We start from the raw sequence: 27,410 nt of genomic DNA, 5'->3' as shown, positions 1-27,410 counted from the left end.
TTACTATATTTGACACACACATACACACACACACATTATCCTGCCACATGCCCGACTGCACACACATACAGAGGAGAGGAAGAGTAGGTGGGGGAACAAACACACACACACCGTGACACACGGACAGACAGCCCTCAAGTGAACGTGTGTGGATAAAGACACACACACACACACTCTCTCCGACGCGTGCTGAGTGCAGGAATCACAAACATAACGACACACAGAAGGGCTAGCGCGTGACGCCAGCAACCGTTGTCTCTCTTTCTCTCTCTCTCTCCCTCTCTCACTCTCTCTCTCTCACACACAAACACACTCCGTCTCTCACGCCTCTCAGACACACACACATCAGAGCTCGAGCCAGAGAGCAGGACAGCGCTGGACGTGTCATTCACATAGGGAATTGATCTAAAGAAAAGGATTAACTATTTCCATCCCTCGGACCTCATCCTCTCTAAGCCTCTCTTCACCTCGTTTTTTCCCACAATCCCGTATTTTTTTTTTCTACACAATCCCTCCTTTTTCCCACTATTCATTGGTGGGTTTAAGGGGAAGCTGGAGGAGATTGTCTATACCAAAGGCGGATTATTCTTGTATTTGGATCGTGAATGTATGGATTTCTTGAACTGAAGTGGAGACAGTTTTTCTTCTTTGAGATTCCTGATCTTTTTTTTGATTTATTCTGGAACAATTTGGGGTTATAGATGGCTGTTTGTAGAAATCTATAAAGCGGCTGCCACCTGAAATATTTAGTCAAAGGTAAGTCTGTTTATATTCCAGTTCTCTTTTCCTCACTCTCTTTCTCTGTGCCATTACAATGTAACTGCTTCAGATCTTTTTTTGACGACTGGAATCAAAGATGCACTTGATGTGTCACACAAAGTACTGCAGACAGAGACTGACTTGCCTATTTATCCAGGGCTTTTTTCATGGGGCGAAAAGTGCATGCTGGGAGGAGGTGGACGCTTGAAATGTCATTCCTTAACCTGAGTCTTGTGTACACATGATAAACACAAACATGCTCATTCACTGGACTATTTGGGCTGTGGTTTTTCGGGGGCAAAGCTTGCAGAGGTGGGCAGCCAGGGAGAGAGTTGGAGCTCCAGTGGTGTCTTGACGGAGTAGAACGAGAGTATAAATGAAGTGAAGAAATGCTCGGACAGGAATAATTATACATTGTATTCTTAAATTAAGATTCATGTTTTACAAAAGGCACATCACAGATGAAGAGAGGCAACAAATTAAACCTTAAAAACAAACTCTTCACTGCCATGACGCTCTTGTGATTTGAAATAACAACACATCCTGCAGGGCAGAAACAGTTCCTGTTTGTCTATCTCAATCATAATATCAGTGAACAGTGTGAGACATTTCTATTTAACGTCCCTCCCAAAGTAACCAAAAACCATTTACAGAAACTTAAGGCTTTTGGTCTAAAAGTAAATCAAAACAAACCTTTTCATGCAGCTACATCGAGATAGATTAGCTAGCTTATATTCAGCACCAATATATTACTTCTTTGTTTGGCATGGGTAATGCTAATCAATCAGATCCACAGATATATTCAAATTGGACGAGGTATTGCAGTCCATGAATTAGAGGGAAAGCTGCTCACCCAGCAAAGATGTCAAACTAAAAAGTTAAAGTTTAGGTGGCTTCATTATACCAAATCATGTTCAAAATACTGGAAAACTTATTCCATCTGTTTATTTAGAAATGGACAAGTATGGTAAAGTAAAAGTAGCTTTAAATACAAAGGTGAACTCAAACTGCTGCCCGTCACAGTGACACTGAACCACTGTGAGCTGTATGTGTGCTACACTAACAATAGTATGAGTCATGAATCTACATAATACGAATCATTTGCTACTTTCTACATCATAGATAAATCGATTAAAAGAGTTTACAGATTTAATATGACCACAAACAGCGTCATTGTTTCAGTTTTGTTTGACTGCCTCCACTTGTATCTTTCTTACTTTGCCTGTTTATCTAACCTTCACAGTATCTTATGTAATGTATACATCCATTTAAAAGCCTTCTATCACCCATGGTCCTGTTGATTTACAGTCTGGAGCTCCCTAAGAGGTGTGCTGCTGTGTTTTTGTAACCTGCTGTAAAACATTTTGTAGACTACAACCTAAATTTAGGAAGGTGTATTTTGAGGCTGATTAACTTGGAGAAGCTGCACTGTGATTATATGGTAATGCGGTGGGTGCAAGGCACTCCGTCTTAATGTGTTCAAGGCTCCTGTGCCTCCCCACATTAGGAAGCAATGAATGGGAACTGTCTGAATGTCCTATCAGTTAAACAGATACAGCTAAACTCTGCTAACACCTTAGACTACTCTGAAAACAGTTAGGCAAATCATTTCCAACAGGGATGCAACTCATGTGCTTGAACAAATGACACATCTTAAAATAAAACAATCAAATAATGTCAATTTGAACGCTTCTTTGTTTTTTTTTGTTTTTTTACAAATGCTCCCAAATCAGGCATGACACCTGTACGTTGTCTTATACCTACAAGGTTTTTTGAACAACATGCACTCTCTCATACAACAACTTGTGTGCATGTTCAGTGTTTGTCATGCACAGCTACATGCATGTGTCACTGTGTATCAGTACATATTTATCCACCATGTGCCTGTCAGCACATAGGAGCCTCCATTTGCCAAGCTGTCGCCACATGCTTAAGTGTGTGTGTTGCTACATATATGTGTGTAGCGTCGTCCCAATCGCTCCCCTCTCCCATGTAGGAAAACCATAAAAAATTCATTCAGGGGCGCTTGGCTGCTTTTCTCTGCCTTTGTTAGCAACCTGCATTGAAACAGACAAGCGCGCGCACACGCACACGCACACACACACACACACACACACACACACACACACACACACACACACACACACACACACACACACACGAAGACCAAACAGCAGGTTTGGACTGTTCCCTTTCAGCTTGTTTAACTGTTTCCTTTCTTGTCATTCTGTATTTTATAGTCTGATTGATTGGCAGGTCTGTTAAATAAGGCTTGGAACAAAAAAAAGCGTCTAACTGCTAAATGCTAATGCATGTTTAGCCTATATGAGCGTGTGTTTAAATCGGGACTAAAGGCTAGAGCTCAAGGTGAATGATTGGGTGTGTTTACAGCTGTGTTGTCACTCATTCAGTGGCCACACACACACACACACACACATACACACACACACACACACACACACACACACACACACCTACCTTCACACATGGGTACATGTCCTTTTGTGCAGGTGGGGTTCAATTTTGTGGCAAATTGGACAAAACTCTAGTCAGATTGATTTTAAAAAGTATTAGTCAATCCAAGCAGGCTGGCTGACAATAATGATGAAATGCTCTGGAAACTTGGCTCAAGTGGGCAATTGAAACAAGGATATGAACACCCATACAGGTAGGGAAGTTAAGACACTCAGTCTTGTGCAGATTACAGCGTGGTTTCAAGCTTGTTTTAGATGTTTTAAAAGTCCTGTAGTAGACGTCTTCATGTAGGAAGTAAATGATTGTAATTCAGGCCATTCCCTGTTGTAGCATCAACACAATGCTAAATGCTAAATGTTTCCCTTTTTTCCAGGTGTTTTGCATGTCTTGCCTATGCCTTAGGTTATCTTGTTTATGCTTAGATGAGACGTGACAGGAGTGTTTGAACTGGAGAAGCAAAATTTGTCTAGCTGCTGCAGATTACTGAGTCATGAAATTAACATAAACCTACAGTAATCATGTGTGCATTCGCATTCTTGCTCTGAGACATCGAGCTTGCACTGGAAAAGGATTGGCTACAGAAGAAAATATACATGCGTAAAGCCTGCTTAACCATTGCTTAATAAAACCAGCATCATAAACATGTGGGAGAGTACAGAATCAGAGTTGACCAAGCACAGTTGGAGGTCTCTGTGTGTTATCTTAGCCCTCAGGTGTGTGCTTACATTTTAGAGGTGATGCACGTCAGTACTCTGCGAGAAGCCTCTGCATCACCCGAGGAGTATAAATCCATCTTATGTATGGACAGGAAACAGTCAGAGGAATAAACAGAAGGGGGGGGGGGGGAAATAGGGTGGAAGGAGGAGAGGAGGAGGGAGGGGAGCAGTGGGAGGGGACGAGGTGTTACATGACTCCCCCCTGAACATGCAGGCACCCAAGTATTTACACGTGTGTGGACTTTGGCCGCCACCGTGTGCAGGTCAAATTGGTAAAAAAAGCTTTCTGAGAATAGCCTGATGCACTGGATACCAGCACAGCACCAGTTTAACATGATGGGAGGTGACGAAACAGAGACATGGCGCTTCCACACCTGCATTACATCGTTTAAAGGACAGCTCCACTGTAATAGAGGCATGATGACATTTTGCCAAATTTAGCCCGAGATTTTGTCGTGCAGATTTATTTGCACCAACGTCATTTGCACCTTTTTCATCCTCTTATTTGCAAAAAGAAATTTGTGAGAGTAATCCAATCAACAGTGGGATGTGAAAGAGAGGCTAGCAAACAAGAATCAGCGTCTGGGCCGAAAAAGCTCCCGTGAGCATTTTGTATCAAGACGGAAAACATTTCAAACAAGTAAATGATTTTCTGCTTGTAAAGTAACAGGCTTGTAACAGCTTACTAGCCAAAACTGTTTCCCTCCCAAAAATAAATCAAAATAAACACACTCACAAACAAAGCCATGAATCATTTGACAAATGGCCAGCATGCAAAAAACCAAGGCAACACTTACGATCCCAGAGCTGAAACAGGAATTAAACATTGATTTCACACAGCTTGAAATATTTAATTTAGCGAACAAGTACAGCAAAGTGAAAATAGCGTTCAGCTCAACGAGTGAGGAATACTTGGGCTTGTGTTTCGACGCCGAGTAAGAAAAATAAACAGCATGGAAATAATAAAGGTCAGAAATAAACGGATTACATTGTCTGAAAAATAATTCAACTGACTGATAGAGAAAAGCTGACTGAGAAAGAAAACATGTACAGCAGAGATGGGAATCTTTGCCTAACTCCTTGAGATCCTCCCAATTCTCTTCTTCGCTGCTGAATTTTTCAAAATGAAGCTCGTTCGCTCATTTAGAAAAGAACAACTGAAATTTCCCGGCTGAGTCGGGCCTAATGTGACTTTAATTACATGCAGGAAAATCCATCTGCTGAATATCCACGCTACATGCCTGCGTTCCCTTGTCAAGGAGCGAACAAGACACCGAGAGAGGGGGATAGAAGGAGAGAGATGGGGAGGGTTGAAGGGAGCAGTTATGACTGAAGGATGAAGGTCATAAAGAGAGAGGAAATGTTGGGAGAGGAGAAGAGGAGGGATATAAAGAAGAGGAGAGGAGAGCTGGTAGATTAGACAAGTGTTTTATGTTTCGTTCAGTGTCTGGCAGGTACTAATGGCAATAATGATAACACAAATAGCACCGCTGGGGCGCAGGAACACAATCTCATACTCAACACACACGAGCATCAAAACACTGAGGAGGTTGTGGAGGAGAATTTTAATGTCCTGTTTGTTGCAACTCTCCCCTTCCCCTTCTGGCATCCAATGCCTCGCCTGTATTTTCTTTTTATCCTTTCATCAATGCCTTTTTTCTGCTTCTCATTTCCTCGATGTCACCCTCTCTCTCCTCCTGCTGCTCCAGTTTCTTCTTACTTGAAATAAGAGGATCTGTAAATAACTTACTTTTAAATATCATATCTGCAGGTGTTCCTCTTGGTTTTTTTCCTGCATGTATTCACCTTATCCGCCTTCTACTTCTGATCAGTTTTTTATCAAAGTGACTTTATAATGTGACATAGTAGCAAGTTGACATAATCTGTGCAATGCCTACTAAATGAGTCAAAACATGCATTAAATGAATGCACTTACCTAAATTCAAATGTATGTCAAATGAGCCGTAAAATGAGCCTCATCGTTTTTTTTTTTCCCCCTCCACAAACAACAAACCCTTGAACAACAGCCTAATCTGATTAGTGCCATATTTCACACACAGCTGATTGCGTTTTGATGATACTTTGGGAAAACACGCATCTCGCAGCAGCACTCCAGTGTTTTCAAAATTACACTGATTGGCCCTGGGGGTGCGAGTCAACAGCGTGCACCAGTCATGTGGTATTGAGGTATGAACGAGCGCTCTCCCGTGGTAATTTCCCACTTGTATAAAAAAAATCCAAAAAAAAATCACTGCACTGACTCAACAGGGTAAAGGACACTTGTCTTTTTACAATTCACAAGAGGTATGTTTCATTGTGACTCCTGTGATTGGAGTGGGCTGTCTTTATTTCAACTTTCTCATCAAGAGGAATTGGGTTTTAAGTGTTTGTCCGAACTCTACATTCTGTTTGCGTTCTGTCTGAATCGTCCTTATTGCCACATTTTCTTCCTCCTCTCTCTCTCTTCCTGTGTTGTGCTCAATTTGTCCCCCACTGTCTCTCTCAGTCAGTCTTGGTGCCAGACAGTAGCAGTAGGGGGTCTGTCTGTGGGAAAGCCAAAATGATTGTGTATAAACTGCCAATGACATACACGTCTATAATTCATGCTTATGAAATACTATGAGTTGTTTTTGGATGCTCATGCATACAGATACACACACACACACAGGCATGCATGGGTGTAAACAAACTGTATGCACTTTCATGGTTTTAGGCTTTAACCCATGCATGGATTTCTCCTCACACACAGGTTTCTGCTGCTTTGGCCTCCATTACTGTAGGCATATGCATGTGTGCATGCATGTTTATATGTGCACACATGTTGAGTATCACTATAAAATAGTAAGTTGTAAAAAAAGGGGAAAATCTTTGTTTTTCATCTGTCATTCATCTTCTATCCTCAGGTGCTTTGGTGTAGCTCTTCACAGTAGCCGCCCTAGTGGAGGCTGCAGGCATGGCGGCTTGACGTCCCTCATAGCCCCGCCCCTCCGACAGAGGAAGGCTGCAGCAGAGCTCTGTGTCATGCCCCCCCACATCCACCCCCCTGGGGGCATCGGCCTGCCCCCACCCGGCTCCACCAACCACAACCTGACCAGACCTGGTGAGTCGACAAAACGAGGCACGGAATGAACAAAGAAGAAAAAAGAAAATGTTGCTCCATTCTTACTCAACCTCTGCTCTGTTTTGTAACTATCTATTGTGCTCCTAACTACACATGAAAAGAGGCCTGTCTGTTATGACAGCTACTAATGTGCCCACACACACACACTATACACACACACACACACACACACACAAACAAAGGAAAAGGGCACTGAGCATGCTGGGCTACGTGCCAGTACCCCCCTTTGAAATGCCACATTACTGTATGTATTAATACAGCCAGCAGTCTATGGACATAAAAGCATCAGAGGGAATGATGGGAAGAGACCTGCAGGTTATTTTTCTGCTTTTCCTTTCTGTGTTTTCCTTTCCATTTCTTTCCAATTTAAATGATTTCCTTCCCTTTCCCTATCTTATCTTTTTCTTTTCCCCCCTCACATTCTTCCTCTGTTGTTCCCTCACTTCCTCTTTCTCACTAGTCTCCTCTCCTTCCCTCTCCCTCTCCCTCTTGGCCTTATTTACTCCACCCTGTCTCTTTCCCACCCCCAATAATCCTCCTCTCTTCTCCTACACTACGGGCACACTCAGTCAAAACAAAAAAAAGTCCATCAGAAGACGGGTGGCATAGCAACAGATACGACAGATGTGTGCCTTCCTGTGTGTGTGTGTGTGTGTGTGTGTGTGTGTGTGTGTGTGTGTGTGTGTGTGTATTTTGAGTGTGTGGACGGATCGTGCTCTCCAGATACTTCTTCAGCTAATAGGCAAACATGAAAGCTCCTCTCTGCCATCTTTCTCTCTATTGTCACACCTCGAACATGACACCATCCTGCACACATGCTGCGATCTCTGCAGGAAATAAACAGCTTTATAAAAGGACGAGAGCGTTAAAACAGGGAAGTCTGTCTTTCTCCAGGAGAGGTATTATTGCTCTAGAGATGTCTGGCCAAAACACCCCCGCATACCGCTGTGTAACACTAAATAACAGGGCAACACTATCTTTCAGAACCTCCACACTCTCCTCACTCTCTATTCACCCATCCTCACTAGCTTTTCTGAACCCTCCAATTCATCTTTGCACTAATTTAAGTTTAATAAAACTACACTTTTAGTTCCCCTTCCTGAGCTTTTTCTTTGTGCTCCATCACTGTAAATATTGCATTAACAGTATTTCAAAAGCCTTTTAGGAGCAGGAATAAAAAAATATTCTCCATCAGCCTTCAAAAACGTTTTCTTCAGTCTCAGAGTCTTTCCATGCAATTACCTTCTTGGCAGAAATGTAACACAATATTACCAAAGCAGTCCTCTCTCTCTCTCTCTCTCTCTTTCTCTGACTTCAATCAAATATTCTTTGCTGCCATGAAATGCCAACATTTTCACAACAGGTGTGGTTCTCCTCCTCTCTTTGCTATTCACTGTCTTTCTGCATTTTCCTCACATAGATTGAGTGCTCTCCGATCTCTGTCATCCCTCTTCCCACTGTCATATACACAGTCACACACAAACGCACACTGAATATCTGAGTGATGCATGTCAGAAGACTAGAAAAGGGTTGAGACATCCCATCGAATCAGAGCCGATGAATATGTCAGGCTACAGTGCTGAGAATGACAAGAGTTCAAACCGTCAAGGACGGGATTCTCTTCTGAAACTGAAGTTTACATTTGACAGACAGGATATTGAATAGGAGTTTACATTGAATTTTCTAGTTATTGTGCAAACTTGACAATTAAAGGTTATTTTGATTAGCAGAGTTAAAAGTGAAACCTGACAGGAAACAGATCAAAGAGAAAAAGAAGACTTGGTTTATTTCAGTGTCAGCTAGTGTTGGCTTTATAATGAAGTAGTTTCAGTGCAAATATGATGAAATGTTGCAAAATAGAAGAGACAGAAAGTGAAAGGGAGTGCCTGAGATTTGCAGATTCTTTGAGGGCGAGGTAGAGATTTTTTGATGTATGTGGGAAAAGTACTCTTTAAAAAGGTTTGCATGACATTTAAAAGCATCATTTCTTTTTTAAACTGAAACACATATACTAGTCAAGTGGTTTTATTATTGTTTGCTTTTACAATTAAACACTAAATCTTTATTTTCAAGCAAGATTCTCATTAAAAAAGTTATTTTTCATCCATGAAAAATCCCCAAAAGAAAGGGAAAGACATGGGGGGATATTTGAAAAATAATAAGCCCCATAAATCATCCTGTTTGGGGAAAAATAATATTTTTCTTTGGGTTCATGCTATATGAGATAAGGATCTGGAATGTTCTTTATCATCTCCTTATATATGTAATGCAGTTTTAATTTGGGCAGTTCATTTAAAAACATGCTTAAAGCTCTCATGTTTTGAATCTGCATTCTTCTGTTAAAAAGTTGTTATGAAATTTATATTCATCACGATTTTATGCAGGATTCTTCAGGATTTAATGTTCTGTTTAATGACTTATAACTAATCTATAAAACAAAGTAAATAAAGTGTTATCACTAAACCATGAGTTAAGTTTTGTGTAACTGCAAAGGAAAAACATGACAGGGATAAAAAACAAAAAAAAAAGACGGTAAGAGCTTGAAAAGAGCAAAGTACTGTAGAATGCAAGACATACAAGTGTGAGTGACAGGAAGAGGCACACAGAGGAAGTGAGGAAAAAATATATGAACAGTTGGGAGTGGAGAGGAGGAAGAGGAAGAGGAGGAGGAAGAAGAGAAATGTGAGATCAAAGAGTGAAAGAGAAAAAAAGAGAAAAGCATGAAGGAGGAGAGTTGAGAGAGGAGAACAGAGAGGTCTGTGAGCGACACACACAGAGACCATATGGTGCCTCGAGGCCTCCGCGATCTCAGCAGACTGTGTCATCACACACACACACAACACACACACAAACACAAACACACACTGAAGCTTATCTGATCGTGCTGTGTGTGTTTATGCACCTTGTTGCAGCCTGGTACTATAAGCTGCCGGATTAAGTGACCGCATAGCTTCTAATCAAAATAGTGACAGAGACAGTAAGAGGGTGAGGGGACGAGAGGAGGGAGGATTTGGGGGTAAATGGAGAAATAATACACTGACTTGCTGTTTGGACTGGAGTTGTAATACAGTCACTTTGGCTGAAGCATTGTGTTCAGAGTACAGGTGTAAAACAGAGAAGAGACTCAGAAAGAAACACAAGATTTGGAAAAACGCTGAAGAAGCATTAAGCCAACTTTGTTTACACCTGCAGCTGCTAGCACATTGTTAAATAAATAATAATGGTAATTATAAATTGAATTTATTAAGGGGCTATTCAGAGTTCTTTGCAATAAAGTACAGAACATTAGAAAATGATTTAAAAGGATAATTAAAAAAGGGCAAAATGTGCAATCAAACGATTCAACGAACCAGACACCAAAGAACATGCTCAAAACACTGAAATATATGAAGTGACAATGAGTTAAAAGCATTGTGTGGTCCTTTATTCCCTCCTTCTCTGATTCTCTGGGTCCTGCAGTACTGTAACACCACACGGTACACGTGTCTGTCCAGCACTTTAAAATCTAAACTACTCCACCAATTAGAAATCTGCTCAAAGACTGTAGGCCAACCACTCCAGAGACTCTATGACTCAGCCTACAATAATAAAAAAAAACATGCTGAGGCTGGCTAACAGCATCATCTCTAATCCTGGCCACGCTCCCAACACGTTTTAATAAGGAGAGACTGAAGCACTCTTTCAGTACACCAGTCAATCCTAAAGTTGAATATGGAGCTGAATCCCAGAGCAAAGCGTGTTAAAGGACACTGAGTATTTGTTTGGTGTTTGAATGTTTTTATCTTTGTATCTGATCTTTAATTTTGATGTTGCAAAAGGAGGAGCTGTGATGAAAGACACATTTCATACATTTATGGCAATAAGGTTAAATCAATCCCTGCATCTCTTTCAGCCTTGGGTAGGAGGTTCAATCATTTTTCTTGCATAGGTAAAAGGGCTAAGCTGCTGATTTTCTGATTAAATGCATAAAACACATACTTGGTGTTTTACCTCTCACTGGTGAGCTGTTGAACTGGACCAAACAAACCAAATCTGACAGGTTTGTTTGCAGCAGGTGGCACTTTTTGACATTGCAGGGGTGGTTTGGTTGGCATGAAGCCCCAGCAGAATGACACAGTGTTTGTGTAGCATTAGGTTTTGGAGTGGAGCCTGATCCCTTCACACTGTGTTCTATGAGACTAGGAGTTAAACAGAAAGTGCAATGACAGCTTGTTGGCAGACTACAGGAAGCATCTGGCAAATTGAAGTATGTAATCAATAGTTATTTTAATGTCATTGATAGTTATTTCAAGAGGTCCCATAAAGAGTCAACTACCGTTCAGCAAGGTTTTATCATTTCAGGGAAGTTGCACAATTTAGTTTTTAATCTTTAATTTCCCGCCATGAAACCAAAGCATTATAGAACAGATCTTTCTAGGAACACAGGAATATAATCTTCTGTTACAGCGATGTGGATGTGAACCCTGACCTGAAAACTGACGGCAGCTCATAATGTTTGTGCTCTCTCAGAGTTGAAGTCTAGTTCGTGATTGTGATTTAATGTCAGCTTTGAATGCAGCATCATGGGGGGGATAGGAAGATGTCTACGGCAAAGGTGACCTTGAAATAGTTCCAGCTGTGTGTGATTTAGTTATGCAAAAACAATCTAAGGCAAACATGCAAATTTCTGGGTTTTTTTTTGTTTTTTTTAAACCGCAGTTGAATTTGGTGCAGGTATGACTGTATTTTGCCAAATGAAGCTCACAAATACAGTGCACTGTCCCACTTTCAAAGGACATTGGCAGGGATAAATCTGGATAATCCACTTCCCCCCCCCCCCCCCCGCCCCTCCATCAGCAGCACTCAAGTTCAGCACTTGCTGGAGATGCTGATAGTACACTCAAAACAAGACCAGAATGTTCCAGAGTGATGTTGTAGTGCTGCTATGATGATCATCACGAGGCCCATTCCTCGGAAAAAAAATAGGACTATACTTGCCAAGTAATGATAGAAAATAGATGGTAATGGTCCTGGACAATGAAGCCATTGGAAATGTGTGCGATTTGTCTTTGTTAACACTCCACAAGTCTCTGAAAAAAGGGGCATCCAATTAGCAAGATAAGAGATCTCAAACAATGTACAAGTCTAACATTAAATGCAGAGATACCACCTCACCTTCATCTATCTCCCTTTCAGAAAATTGAGTATTTCAACAAATAAAAGGGTCAAATAAACAACATAAATGACAAAAATACAGCATTTAAACCACAGCCTTACACCTTAAATCAATCAAATCTGTCAATACATCCCTTTTCAGGAACAAGTGGGCCTACAATACAACCGGTCACACATCCAAGGCATAATCTATTCTGGTCACACTGATGAGGATGTGACATCAGAAGCCAAGCGTCCTTCATTTTCTCTCCAAATTCTGAAAGCATACAGCCTTGGAAGGAGGCCCAGTTGATTGGTCAGAGGACAGCAAGACTATATCCATCAAAGAGAATGTGTTCAAAAGAAATCTGTGTCCCTAAATGAGTCTTTATTTATAATTTGTTCCCCTTTACTTCATTCCCTCCTCGTTCCATACTCTTTTATCTCCCCCTCTCTTTGTATTATCCGTCACTCTTGCTAATTAATAGCCACTATCGCACAAGACGTCTGTGCATGTCATACCTACCCACGGACCGTGCTTTTGTCTGTGTGTGTTGCAACAAATTGATGCAGATAGCATAAATTAGAGAGGCAGATCAGCCTACATATTACCCACACACACACACACACACCTCCGAGTCTAAATAATGAGTCTGTCTCTTCGATGCAGAATTCATAGAGGAGGAGGGGGAGGGATGGAGGAGGATGGAGGAGGACGGGGGGGGGGGGGGGGGGGGGGGGGGGGGAGTAAACAAGGAGGAGGAAAGCAAAAGATATGAAAAATTCTTAGAAATAAATCTAAAAAACTAAGAATTTTCTAAAAAAAAAAAGACTACTCCTTTTTCGTCATCTCACCGTCAGCAGGGGTACAGCCTAAACCCTAACACCCTGCTCCTACTTATCCTCACATACTGCTATGTCTGTGGTGTCTTAGTGTGTGAGAAACTTCCCGTGTGTGTGAGAGAGGGATTATTCACGCCGCTTGAGCCGGAGAGTCGGGCACAGAGGTTGTGTGCGTGAGAGAAAAAGAGATAATGTGGGTTAAATGATGGGATTTAATGTATAGCACAATATTCTCTCCCCATATGTCTCCTTCAGTCTTTTGAACATCGTCTGCAGCACTCGGTCGCTACAGTAACGCGGCATTACCGTGTCAACGTTGTACTGCTGGGACCTTGATGTGCTATGTGCATGTGTGTCTTTTGTATCCTTTTATACCTCTCGTACACAGAGCTGTACTCAGAGAAGCCATGCTTACAGAGAGATTGTATAGAGTTACAAACATACACAAACTGTCAAGGGCACACACACACACACACACACACACACACACACACACACACACACACTCTCACACACTGGCTGGTTATTTTCCGTCTGCTAACTACTTCAGGTGTTGGGTTACAGCATGGATCAGACATGCAAGAGCCTCGGATAAATTATACAGACTGTGTTTCGGTAGGAGAAAAGGCTAATAGAGATTAAACATCCAACATCACACATTCTCATTTTGTTGGATTCTCTCACGGTTCAAACTGTTGCTCACAGCAGCACATGTTCATCAGACCTTTAAATCTAAAGTCAACGGAAGAGAACTCCACCCTTACGACCAAATTGTCAACCTTGATGATCACGATTAGGCTGTTTAATAAACATTTGAATTCGAATGAATATGTAAGAAACTTTATTATGTCAACATTAAACCACCATTTAGCAGAATGTCAACCAGTTTATAAAGAGGAAAAACACGTGTTCTTAATCCCCCCCCTCAATCAAGATAACTGCGTATTGCATCATGTTTAAAAAAGGAAGTTGATTAAAGCGCCTGTGTGACAAACTTTGAATTTGTGTTGATTTTGGCTACCCCCTTTGGACCAGAGGCATCATTGTTAGTTTCAGTTTGTTTCATAACCAGCTAAAAACGCCTCACAGGACCCTAAAGTGTCTTGATGGTTGATGGAGGCTGCGATTAATGATTTGGTTCCCGTTTGAGTATGCAAGTGATGAGTATTTAAGTGTTCAAAAAATTTCAGAAAATAGTCTTTAATTTTCCATGAATTACAAAGATATCAAAATGTAGGAAAAACTGCAAAATCCAACAAAACCTAGAAGTTTGATCGTTGCTTTTTTCATTGCATCACATCAGTCCACTCTATGTTTTTATGCTTTCCACTGAGGAAAGTCATTTGTTTCTTCCTGTATCTAAGTAAAGGCTTCCTGTCATGTTGCATCAGAAGTCTATGTGCTCTTTAGAGTCACACGAGTTAAATTAAAGCAGCAGGATAAACCTGTGCACAGACGACCGTGTGAAACATTTAAGGGTTAAGAAGAGCGTCGTGTGAGTGTGTTGCATGGACAACAGCTGGTCTCTCTAGTAATACGATACCAGTGAGTCTGTCTATTACACGGAAAACAGCTTGACCTCTAGTAACATGCAACTATGCTCGGTGACATCAGTGTCTGTGGCGATGACTTCATAGCTGGGTCCAATGACACTCTGGGGCCCCTGGATATAACCTTACAGACAGCTGAGGCCCCCAGTGTTGTTAAGCAGTGCTTCCAAGGAGACAGAAACATGGCAGAAATGTGTTTCATTGTCCTGTGAGGGATTGCATATTATCAGTAGTCTAAAAATACAAGAAATTGTCTGTTTGGATATGTGTCTGTCTCAGCCTGACACTAAAATCCTCCAATTTTGCACAGATTGAGGAAGTAAATATGCAGAAAGTTCTGCAAACATACACAGACAGCTAATTACTATTGAACCGAATCCCGTGCAATTGCATTTCTCACAGCGTCAAACTCACACACATGCACCAACTGTTGATATGTGTATGCCAATTAACATGCCAGCTCCAAAGAAAGTTAAGTTGTTCAAGTGTAAAAAAAAATATCCCCCAACAAGGCAACCATAAAAACACATTCAAAACAAAAACACTCATTTTAATTAGCTTGAAAAATGTGCCACACACAGGGGTTGAAAAATAAAAGTAAAGCAAAATCATTTACCATTTATTATCTTATAATTATCTTTCTCAGCAATACAAGAGGATTAATTATATTTTCCCTTTAAATTTAATAAAAAAAATAAAAAAAAATAAAGTCACCAATATAAGAGAAAGGCAGCAAGAATCTCGATTTCTTAAGCCAACCAATTATCAATATTGCTTGATCTTGGACTGTTTTATAAGCTTCTAATGACTGGGGGGGTGGGGGGGGCGGGGGGCTTGTCTGATGGCAATCACTGGGTTGCCTCAGTAGTCTTGCTTCAGTCAAACTGCAACATCTTGTTGCATTTTAATGCCGTGTCTTAGTTTGTTTGCTGCCGCTGAGAGCATTGCCAGCCTACATTTGCCAAAAATGTCAGCGCTTTTACGCAGTGTGTTTGGGGATTCTTATAAAAGATTCAGTCCGGAGTCTGTTTGGACTGAATTAAACTGCACAGAACCACTTAAACTTATTTGGACTGAACCTTCCTTTCTTCCTCTGACTGTGTGGCTGAACATTTTTTTTTTTTCTTCTGGTTTGGCTGTGTGGAGAGCGCTACAGTGAGAGAGAGTGAGAGAGAGAGAGAGAGAGAGAGAGAGAAAGAGAGAGAGAGAGAGAAAGAGAGAGAGAGAGGATTTGGAGCAGCTAAAATAAGCCAAAACAACAACCACCTCCTCCACGAGAGAAGCTAAAACCACTCATGAATGTTGGAAGATAGGCTGCAGCACTGAAGGAGGGAGGAGGGAGGTGAGGGGGAGTTACAGCGTACAGTAATAGAAGAAGAGGAGAGGGGTTGTTGGAAGAGTGAGTGAAGAAAAGGAATATTTTTGAAAAATAAAACCTCTATTGGATGCTCTGAAGGACACACTGTGCACAAAGCCGACCACAATTTGAAATTCGACATGATATGAGAGAGCAGCAGAAAAATAGACTAAATTTCACTCTACTTTTACACTCCCTCTCAGTTGTATAACAGTGCTTCTACCTCTGAGCTACATTGTCCACAAATCTCCTGCACCACTGTACCTTTTCAAACCTGTTAGGGAGAAATTCAGAGCCACTGTGCAGCCAAATCCTTCCTCATTCCCACTGAGCTGCTTCAGCCAAAGATTGAACCTCTGAAGAAATTTCACTAAAAAGTAAGTCTGCACAAAAAGCTTCAGGATACTTCCAAATCTGTCCATTTCTTACTTTTTATGATGTGAAGTTAATTTTTTCCAAGAGATTAGGATTATACTGAAGGATGGAGCAGAGAGGATAACCAATACAGGAACAGGACAGAGTTCATACATCTACCTCTGTCATGTGGCCTCTTTTTGAACCTTTTTGGTTCAGAATGTGAAATGAAGCAGTGTCCTGTTTGAAGGAGGTCGTGTCCTGTCTGGCAGGTAGAAAGGTGCTATTTCTAGACCCATGTCAGACTGTCTTTTAAGAACTTTACAATGTATATTTTTTAAGGTTCCAACGAAGTGCAAGGTCATATGAGCTCTAATGCTAAAGTTTCAAGAAAAGAGATAAGTAAAACTAATACAACTAAATCTCAACATATCAATTATTCATCCACAAGTTTTGCACATTTACCCTCTGGTGCTTAAATGTATTAAAAATGATCCTTTGATTTAAGACCAAAATACGAAATTGTAAGTCATCCATTATTACTAAAAAGTTGCATGTTTTTAAAATAAATATTCCTTTTATTTTAAGTCAGAGACGACTTCTGTTAAATAAGAAATGCTTTTGGGAAACGCACTAATTCACTTTCTTGTATAGAGTCAGATGAGATGGCAGTGTATGAAGCTATAGCTAACCTCAAATAGCTTAGCATAAAGACCTGGAACTGGGGAAAGCAGCTAACTATGTTAAGACATTCATAAAAAAATAAAGCTTGATATAAATACAAAGTGTGTAAGTTTAGAAGGGTTCATAGGTTGTAAGTGTGGATACCACAATGTTGCCAAGTTGGCTGTGAGCTGCTTATGAAACAATCTAACCAGCTGTGGGTACTTCAGATTTCTTGAATGTTTTCCTCAAAGGTCAAAATATTCCATTGAAAATGTTTTGGTAGCTTAAATCATAAACTAATGTTTTAATGACATTTGCTTTTAGCATAGCTTTAGCTAATTCACAAGAATGCCAATATTTGATTAAATATGAGCAAAAACATGACAAATTTCCAAGGAAGGTTAACCAATATGGCACAACAGAAGATGTTTTTGTAATGTTTAATATTTAGTGTAGATTACTGATGGCTGAATTCCATTTAGCTGCTTCAGTTTCAGGGTCTTGTTTATGTGTGTGCTGACTGCCTTGCTGTTACGGTTCAATGAGACACTTAAATAGAGATAATATTATCTTTTGAACCTGTTTCTTTCTAACAACTTAAAGCGTCTTGAATCATTTAGCACTTCTTCTCATTCTAAATGGATTACCCCTCATTTATCATTAATTAGGTATAATTTCACAGTCTAGCCACTAGTGAAGCTGTAATTTCCTACAATTTCTTCTCTCTTAAAATATATTCAGAACCAGTTAAAAGGGAATAAAACATGATTTCAAAGGATCTTCATATCTTATCAGTGATGAGACACAGGCACCCTGAGGAAAGTAAAGTTACTTTGAAGGAATGATATGACTTTCATTACGCAATCACTCATATCTTCTGATATTCATCACTTCGTCCTATTTTTTTTTTTAAACAAAGTTCAATGTGGACTGGGCTGTAAAGGGTTATTTCGCAGAGTTTCATCATATAAGAGCCAGACAGCCAATATGTGTGGTGAAAGGGAATTAATTCTTGCCTGTGAATGAGTGGAGGGAGAGAGAACATTTAAAAGACAGCAAATATAGAGCAAACAGATGGAGCATCAGAAGGAGAAAACACAACAACAGGGAGCTGGTGAGACATAGTGTGACAAAAGGCAATGGCACGCTGAGAAATAGATGCTAATAATATGCAGATGATGCAAGTGATGAAATCTGCTGGTGCAGCACACAGCTTTGTCAGGAAGCAAAAAAGTGCTGCGTCTGTGTCTGGAGTTTAGACTGAGTAGTTTTGTTAATATCACGCTTTGTTGGTGCCTAACACACACGCACGCTCGAGCATATGCCCACACACACACACACTTAAAAACAGAGAGATAAAGCGTAAGTCTTGCTGATAAGCCATTGCATGGAAACAAAGTCAGCCACTGTAACGAGACACTGAGGGAATACAGAGCAGCGCTGAGAGACCTGAAGTGAAAGAGAATGAGAAAGATAAAGAGACACAAGAGAGAGTGACATTGTGGAGAGAGGGATGGACAAGGACTGACAGGCGGAGAAACAAATACATATGAAAAGGGATGAATGAGGAGGCCATGATTGATCAAGATAAAGACATAGGGGGAGCCGAACTGAATATGAATGAATAAAATGTTATTAAAAAACAGTGGAAAACAGTCGACTTGAAACAGAATGGAAGAAGAAAACAAGAGAGAGAAACAAAAAGTAATGAGTGGCGATAGTTGACGACACTGTCGGCAGGAAAACAATGAGATGAAAATAAAATAAAGCAGGGGGGATTTCCCTCATGAGCGTCTCTCGGCTACTGTGAGCTACACACAAACATATACGCAGTAAAAACAAAGAGAATTCAAATCCGCACACAATGGAAAACACACAAATACGGATTTGTTATGAAAGAGTTGTGGCTCAACGGAGGAGGCCACAAACACACACAAAGGAACTAAAAAATGATAAGTTTGGCCCTGATTTGGTTCTGTGGTGATTTTTCTATCAAAATGTTTGTTTTTTCAGGGTTCAAACAACAATGAATAAAATCTTTCTGCGCGATAAAATGGGAGAAATGGACATTTTTGATCGTATTGCAGCATTTAAATAGCATTTAGGAACTGCTTCTGGCATTGGAAGATATTTCTCGAGGAGCTGCTGTGTCTCCTTTGCCTCGTCTTTTCGTTTTCTGTTTTCCAAGCTGCAAAGTTATTCCACTTGGAAAAACAAAATAATCAAGTCTTTATCGTCCTCCCTCTCCTCCTCCAGTCTTCCTCTGCGTCCTATGCCTCCTGGCGTTGCTGCTGCCCTCAGCCTCCTCCTGCCCTCCTCCCTGTCTCTGCTACTCAGACGGCCTGCTGGATTGTGGGGGCCGGGGTCTCTCCTCCTTGCCGCCCCTTCACCTCCTGCCCCCAGGGAGCCGATCCCTCCTGCTGGCCAACAACAAGCTCGCTTTGCTGGGAGCGTCTGCCTTCGCTAACCTCTCCTCATTGGAGGTCTGCAGCCAATTCTTTATTGTTTAACGCAGTATAACAGTTTGACCATATTGTACTGTATGTGCTGTTCTTTTCTCTGTGTATTGTAACTTCGCAAAATTAATTCCCGCCAGGAAAATAAGCAAAAGTTGAGTATATTGAATGAACTGCGGACAACCTCTGCTCTCAGTCTGAGAAGTTTGAAGAAGTTTGCGTCCTAAAGTTTTTTTAAGGCTATAATCATTGTGTGTGCCATAATGTTTACATGCAATCCAATATACTATGATTGAAATTGAGCTCTTGCGTTAAAGTGATTGTTTCAGTTCACTTTTATTGCTTACTTAAGAGTCAATTCTTAAATATTTACTTCAGAAATACAGGTATTTAAAGCACCTTTGACCTCCTTTCTGACAGCTAGTTAAATTGATGATCTATGAAGATGTTTCAGCTTAAGGTATAAAATGTGCATTAAAAGGTTTTAAGCAGTTAATCCATTTTAAGAGTCCCACACTTTATGCATGATGCCTCTAAGCAGGAACTTTTTGATTTAACTTTCCTTTTTAGATCATATTTAAATAAGATCCTCAGCTAACTGTCTAAAATTCAAATTTGCTCCTGACTGAAAATGCTGGCTTTTTTTTTGTGTGTGTTTTGTATTCTAGGAGCTGGACCTCTCTAATAACTACCTGGATAATTTACCAGCCGGATTATTCAGAGACATGTCCAACCTGACAAGACTGACTCTGCACAACAACTCACTGACAGGAATGGACAGAGAACTCTTCCAGGTAAGCACTGTGGATTATGCAACATCATAATTCATACAAATTACACTTTTGAAGGATAAGACATAACATTGCTCCAGCTAAGAATCTCAAGAGACATTGTGCTTAATGTACAGCCTATAAAATGTTAAATGAGACACAGACGTTGTTTATTTTTATTTTCATTATGATTGTTCAATCATGATTTATGCTTTAAAAGGCAACAATAGTTTAAGTGAAAAAGCTTACTGGATTATTTGACTACTTTGTTATTTCTGTTTTAAAAAAAGAACACATTTCATTTTCTAAAGACCGTTTACGTGATTTTATACATAAGTAATGTTTTGAAATGAATGCAAAAATAATCATGATTATTGTGAAATCTGGCTTATTTCTTAGACTATAATGTGGATGTCAAAATCCATAATGGATGCATTCCTAGTTGGAAGTGAGATTGGGAAGCAATAACCGCCGTGATCAGTCAGTCAGAGGAAATATTATTTGAACAAAGAAGGACCCTGACACCCCAACTGATACTCTCTTTCAACTCCTGGGCGATGCTCCGCAGACTCTGTTTAGGAGTGAAGCCAACCTGAGTAGATATACATGTCTGGGCTCCCATCCAGGTGATAAATTAGTCATAAACCATTTGCTCAACACTTTTATCCACTTTTATCTGAACCAAAGCCGTCAGCAGGATAAGCTTCTGTCATGACTTCACTTGGGACCTTAAATTAAACAAGATTAGCCCATCAAGTGGTGCTAGCAGTGCTCCTGTGAAAGATGCCAATAAAACTAATATGAGTTTTGGGAACAGTATATTTAACAGTCTTATATAATATGAGCTAGGTTGCTTAACAAAGACCTTGTTGAATGTTTTTACAGGGTTTAGGGGGTCTCCAGAGTCTGGATTTGTCTCTAAATGGTCTGTCCTCTGTACCTCTGGGGGTGCTGGATGAGCTGCAGAGCCTCAGGTAGACTCACATCTATAAACAGACATGTTTGATTAAACGTAATCACTAGTGTAAGATTACCACACATCAGATTAACACTTTTTTTTTTTTACATCATTACTTTCCTCCTAATGGATATCAAAGGTTAGAGGTCATCGGTTGCTGCACTGACAATAATGCTGTAGTGAGGAATGATAATGAAATAAATAACGGGACATTAGAGGATAAAAGTAGGGGAGTGGATATTTAAAAATTACATACAAATAATCCAATGTATGTTCAATAACTGGTTTTCCATCTACCAGAATTATCAGTTTTGGTAGAATTATATTACAATATCATCAACATTTAAAGCTGAATTTCAGGATGTCAGAATATAATATTATGTGCCATATTAGACAAGCTATAGTGGCTACCCTGCTGTATTTTAAATCAGTGCCACCTCTCTTCAGTTGGAGTCCAGACAATAACTACTGTACTCTAAATATTTCATAGGTGGTTGTCTCTAGCGGGTAACAGACTTCACGGTTTGGAGAGGGCAGCGTTTGAGCCACTCGCCAACCTGCAACACCTGGAACTGGGACACAACCCCTGGGAATGCGACTGCAACCTCCGCGATTTCAAACACTGGATGGAGTGGCTACTGTACAGAGGTACGTGTTTGATTTATGTTGTTGGGGCTTTGAAAGGGCGAGTTTGATTTCAAAAGGGGATGGGATGAGAGGGCAAATGAGAGAATGCGACGTCACCTTAGGAAAGCTAGGTTAGAGTCTTTATCAGTGTGTCCTCATGCTTTCAGTCCCCTATTAGAGCTGCATCAGTGTGTGTATGCACATTACCACACTCATTATGCGTACTGGGTGTGTAATCCACGTGTCTCTGCAGGCTGTTAATACATCAGGTAACCACATCTGCTCTCCACTCTCTCTTCATGTGTAAAAATCTACATTCACCTCAGCGCCTCAGGCCTCAGCTGCCCCGTTAATGATGCGTCCCTTCTCTTTTCTGCATCATTTTCCTGTTTGTCTCATTGTGCTCCCTTCTGCTTTACTGGGCTCTAACTCTCCGGCTCATTCAGGAGAATGACACGCGGCTGACGGGATAATTTAATAATCACATGAGAAGCAGGGGAAATTACAAGGAGACATTTCGCAGTTGAACGTGAACATGGCAGTAGCTGTTAAAGGGGTATGGTGATGCACAATATGTGTTTTAGGAACTAAGACAAAACATCAAACAAGTGTGAAATGCTTGGTGAAAGCAGCCTGAGTTGACTTTTGCAAAGCTCTTCAAGAACACACAGCTGGGGTATTTGGAGATATTTGGAGAGGGAGCTCTGTTTGAGTTGATTCTTTAGTCACACGCTGAGATAAAAGCATCTAGGGGCTAAATACCACTTTCTCCAATCTGTCGTGGTATTATCCTTCCTTTAGTTCTTGCTTTAAGTATCTGAGTGTGCAGATCAGTTGCTCTCTGAAACACGACCTCAGGAGGACTACTATATGATGATAACAAAGTAGATCCCTCACCCTCATGCCGCCTGTGGGAATTAGTGACTCAGATATTTTCTCTCTTCCACACATACACCAGAGCTGTGCTGAAGCTAGGCATGTCATCTCATGAATTATAGAAGAGCTTAGTCGAGGCTATCTCCAACTTAGTGTAGAGGGTACAGCAAACTGTGTGTGTGTGTCTGTGTGTGTGTTAAGTGATGTATGACTCATCCTAGTGTTGGTACAACCAACCCCCCTCTCTGTCTTTTCCTATGTCTCAGTTAATTGGAAGCACTTTACAGGCATAAGGCATTTCATAAATGACCTCTCTCTGTCCTCCTGTGTCTGCACCTCTTTCCCTATCCATCAGGGGGGAAGGTGGATGCGGTGGAGTGCACGCTGCCGAAGGATCTGCGTGGGCGAGACATCCGCGGCGTTCCGGTGGAAATGTTCAACTACTGCCTCCAACTCGAGGACGAAAATGGAGGGGGTGGTGACGGTTCCCGTTCCGGACAAGGGGGCGTTCCTCCCTGCAGCAGGAATGCTCTAAGCCCAAGTGGGGCAACACCGATTTCTGACAGCAGCAATACTGCTGATGACTCCTCTTCAAACACAGGTGGAGGAGGAGGAGGAGGAGGAGGTGGAGAGGCCCCAGCCGATTGTGTTCGCGCTCGTTATCGACCGGTGAGTGTGCGCCGCGCCATTGGCACAGTGGTGATTGCCGGCGTGGTGTGCGGAATCGTTTGCATCATGATGGTCGCAGCGGCGGCTTACGGCTGCATCTACGCCTCGCTGATGGCAAAGTACCAGAGAGAGCTGAAGAAGAGGCAGCCGCTGATGGGAGACGGGGAGGGAGACGGAGAGGACAGGGAGGAAAAACAGATCTCCTCTGTTGCCTAGAAGAGGGATGGGACAGAGGAGGGTCGGAGTATCGAAGGGTGAAAGTTGGAAGGGGAAAAAACTAAAAGGGCTCGAAGGGGAGAGAGATGGAATGGCTTGTTTTATGCACACAGACAATTATCTCCATCTGACTCTCAAACTGACACCATACCTCTATTTTTTTGTTTTCCTTTCTTTGTCCGCTTTCTATTTTTAACCTTCTCCCTATCTAACACACTCCCTCACATACACACACCTTATCTGCTGTCTGATTTTCCTCCATTTGGAGCCATTATCACAGCAGTGTTTGCTAGCAATCATCCCTCCAAACTCACCTACCAACCACCGACTGCTGCTCTTGGCTGCTGCTTAACTTACGATTATATCGACTGAACATTGTTTCATTTAGTCCTTTCCCTAGCCTCAAACATTTAATTTAAGCTGTTTCAAGACTCATGTTGAATGATTCAGTCAGCAATTATAACACTGGATGGAATTTTCAGGGATTCGCAGTCTGTATATGACCAATATTCACACGTTTGTGGGAAGAGCAGAAAAACTGTTGGGATAATAAGGTAAGAATCTAGAGCCGCTTTGTTTGCCATCTTTCTCCTCCTCAACCACTCCAAAAAGCCAATATTTCCTCCAAAAACCAGGCCCCAAGCCCTGATCCCTGATCCCTGATCCCTCGTCTAGCCTAAAGCTCCTCTGACTTTCACTTGGACTGCAAGTGTCCAAGAAACAGCGGAAATTATAGTGGAAATATTTTTGGATGAAATAGAAAGCGATGTCATTTAAGCAGTCAGCAACTCTCTAGCAGAGAGAATACTGGACAAACACGCGCACTAAGACTTGACAAGGAAGCTACACATGGACAGAAAACTATTTGGATTGTCAAAATGATTCTGTCGTTCAAATATCTGAGGTAACAGTCATGCTTGTTACTCTCACCTATCTGGACCACATCTATTTCTCTTTGGACCTCGTCTGGACCAATAAAATCCTTCACACATTCTGGAACTGTGTTTGAGATTCTTCATTGAACACTCTCAAACTTCTCGAAGGGAAACAGACTTTTCAAACTGGAATTAAAACTGCTGTGTCACTTTTGCTCGGAATACGTCTCTTGCTTACTCGATGCTTGTTTAATGATTATGATCAGTATCTTGGACGGATCAAAAGCCTCTTATCACAGCAAAAAAAAGCTAACTCATTTTCTGGTATTGCTTGGATGCTTCTCGGCTGGTTCAGAAAATGATTCACAATAGTTTTAATTCAAATGTTGAGATTCCAAAGGACCACAGAACTTTGCTTTCTTTGTTTAGACTGAATTCACCCCTCATAGGTGAATGTTTGCTACTATGGCATGGAAGCACTATCTCAGAGAACCCTGTCTCCTGGCAAGGACTACAAAAAAAAAACATCTAAGGACTACAAACTTCAGACTCCTGCACTTTATTTCCCTTATCAGATCCACTCTGGCCTCCCTCCTCCCCCCCCCCCTTTCTTTCTTTCTTTCTAAAATGGACGATTCACCCTGAAGGATGATAACAAACAAGGAATTATAAAGAAAGACGCTGCTATCCCCTCCTCCTCCTCATCCCTTTATCTCTCCATTCGTCTTTCCATCTAGTGCTATTTATGGAACGTTCTTCACGCTTCCTTAAAGACAAACACCTCCTTTCTTTCCTACCATCCTTCCCGTCTCCTATAATGATGTCTATCCTGAATGGTCAGCAATATGCAATGGAAGATGTGTCACCAAAACATTGAAAATTGTGTCACTGCCAAAGAGTCCTTCTGTTATAAACTAAGTAGTCATCACTTATTAGAGAGGAATCTGTTTGTTTGGCGCTCTTGCTAAAAAAAGAGGTTGTTTGCTTTACATAGTGTTTTCATACTTATCTTTATTTATGCCTTGAAATATGTACAGACACTTTAACAATCAGTATTTGTGTCCTCAGTGTGAAACAATCCAAAACACGAGGCTTTCATTGCATATTGCTTCCCTACAGTAGAACTCTGAAATATGAATTGGCTGGAGAGAAACTTATATAACTACAGTGTGTTATCTTATACCCGGGTATGACGCAGATAATTATGAATATATTAGTCTCTAATATGGTGTGTTGGCCCAGAGTTTCCCAAAACGTTTTTTGACGTGACTGTTTTCATGATGTCTTTTGTTGTGTTGATGATTTTTTTTGTTGTTTTTTGTTTAAGGGTTTAATATCTCTGTAATGTTTGTTTCTTTGTTGTGTTCCTTTATTTGTATTGAGTAGTTGGTCAAGTTCCTAGGAGAGGCATAGAAAGAGTTTGGTCATTGAGATTATGAAGAGTAATGTTTATACTGCCGCCCAGAATATCACATTTATCAGGGTGACATCATTTTGCACAGAGGCGAAAAAAGTAACCTTTAATTAAATAGAATGATTTTCCTTGAAGCATTGAAACAAATAATATTTCATCGTGCAGTTCATTTAAAGTAAGAAGCAGCATTTGCATTTATGCAGAATATTTCTGCCCATCATTCTAGTTTTCAAGATGTCAGACAGAACATTTCCATTTCCAAATGATGCTTTCAAAAGTGATCCAGTTGGTTATTATTTCTGCAACTGTAAAACATTATCTTTAGTAAGAAATGCATAGTCCTGAAGACATTTAGACTCAACCCAACAGAAGCATTTAAGAGCTTTAATAGCTCGATTAAATAATGAAAATCATAATGGCTAATTCTTTGAATGAGATTGGACACGAGATAAGAAAACTTGTGTTATAAACATCCTGACTGCCACACCTTCACAGTAAACTACTTCTTGCATCAAAATCATTACATAGGAATATGATTTGTAGGACACTGTTCTGCTGGGATTTCATGATGCACTTATAGCTCAAGCTTGGCCCGTTATAATTAAACCCCTAAATTCAGTGCTGATCAAGTTTTCAATTAAAATAGTGTCCAGAAGCACTTCAGGGGAAATGGTCACCTCACTCATGAAGAACAATTGAGAAGCAAAAATAAATGAGATCTAGATTTGAATTAACAATTTGAACCGTCAAGTCATGTATGTAGTAAACTTGAGTAAATGTGTATTTTCTGTGGATGGCTAAACTCTGTCTATGACTCCAGGAACACCGTCCCCCTCATCTCCCTGGTCTGCAGGTCTTGTGTTGTTGGTAGCTAAGTATCTTAGCTAGCTGAAACCTGTTCCTATAGCCTCTGTGTGTAAAGACTAATTATAATAAATTCTAGTTTGTTATGTAAAACTGCAGCAGCCATGATGACTGAGGGTCTCAAAGACTCGATTGCCCAGAGATCTATGGTGTGTTGTGTTATTGATATGATGATTGTGATACTGACGATGATGATATGATAATGACGATGATGATGATGATGATGAAGCATTTCTTGGTCAATATGCATTGATTTAAATAAAAACATATCACACTTATGTCAAATGTTTATGGGAAACCTTTGGAAGACTGCAGCTACCCGTTCTTTCAAAATAATTTTGATATTTGAAGCAGATTTGGTAATAACAGGAGCCTGACTTCATTTCTTAGATTTGCACACTGGAATTTAGCATGTATGGTAACCTTGATTTAAACTTTTTAGGAATATTTAATATAGTTGTATTGGTTTAAAATCAATAAGAGTGGGTGAAATGACTTTTTTGTTATTAAAAAGAAGCCCAGAAAACAGGATTCTGTGAGACATAGGCGGAGGTGGAATGAATACGGAGGTCAAACAAGAGCATAAATCTGTCATGATAATGGCTCTTCTGAATACTGTCTCATTTTCTTTGTCCCCTGCCCTCTATCTCCTCTCACCTTTCTCGATTTCTCATCTTCATTCACTCATCTTGCCTCCATTTATCTCTTGAT

General features: G+C 40.7%; 2 protein-coding genes across 3 annotated transcripts in view; one reads left to right on the top strand and one right to left on the bottom strand.

Moving 5' to 3' along the window:
• The window catches only part of cacna2d4a (calcium channel, voltage-dependent, alpha 2/delta subunit 4a), an 83,393-nt gene that overhangs the window by 30,806 nt on the left and 25,177 nt on the right, over window positions 1-27,410 (bottom strand). The gene's annotated exons all lie outside the window — the stretch shown is intronic.
• On the top strand, window positions 152-26,977 carry lrtm2a (leucine-rich repeats and transmembrane domains 2a). The gene is made up of 7 exons (XM_061029477.1): window positions 152-756; window positions 6,854-7,050; window positions 19,231-19,457; window positions 20,099-20,224; window positions 21,086-21,174; window positions 21,649-21,806; window positions 23,017-26,977. The coding sequence occupies exons 2-7, from the start codon at window positions 6,972-6,974 to the stop codon at window positions 23,544-23,546; spliced, it is 1,209 nt and encodes a 402-aa protein (XP_060885460.1). The 5' UTR covers window positions 152-756; window positions 6,854-6,971; the 3' UTR covers window positions 23,547-26,977.

The sequence above is a fragment of the Labrus mixtus genome, chromosome 22 (genome assembly GCF_963584025.1).
Source record: "Labrus mixtus chromosome 22, fLabMix1.1, whole genome shotgun sequence".
Taxonomy (NCBI): Eukaryota; Metazoa; Chordata; class Actinopteri; order Labriformes; family Labridae; genus Labrus; species Labrus mixtus.
Note: the sequence above shows the minus strand (reverse complement) of the source record. Positions and strands in the feature narration are given on the sequence as shown.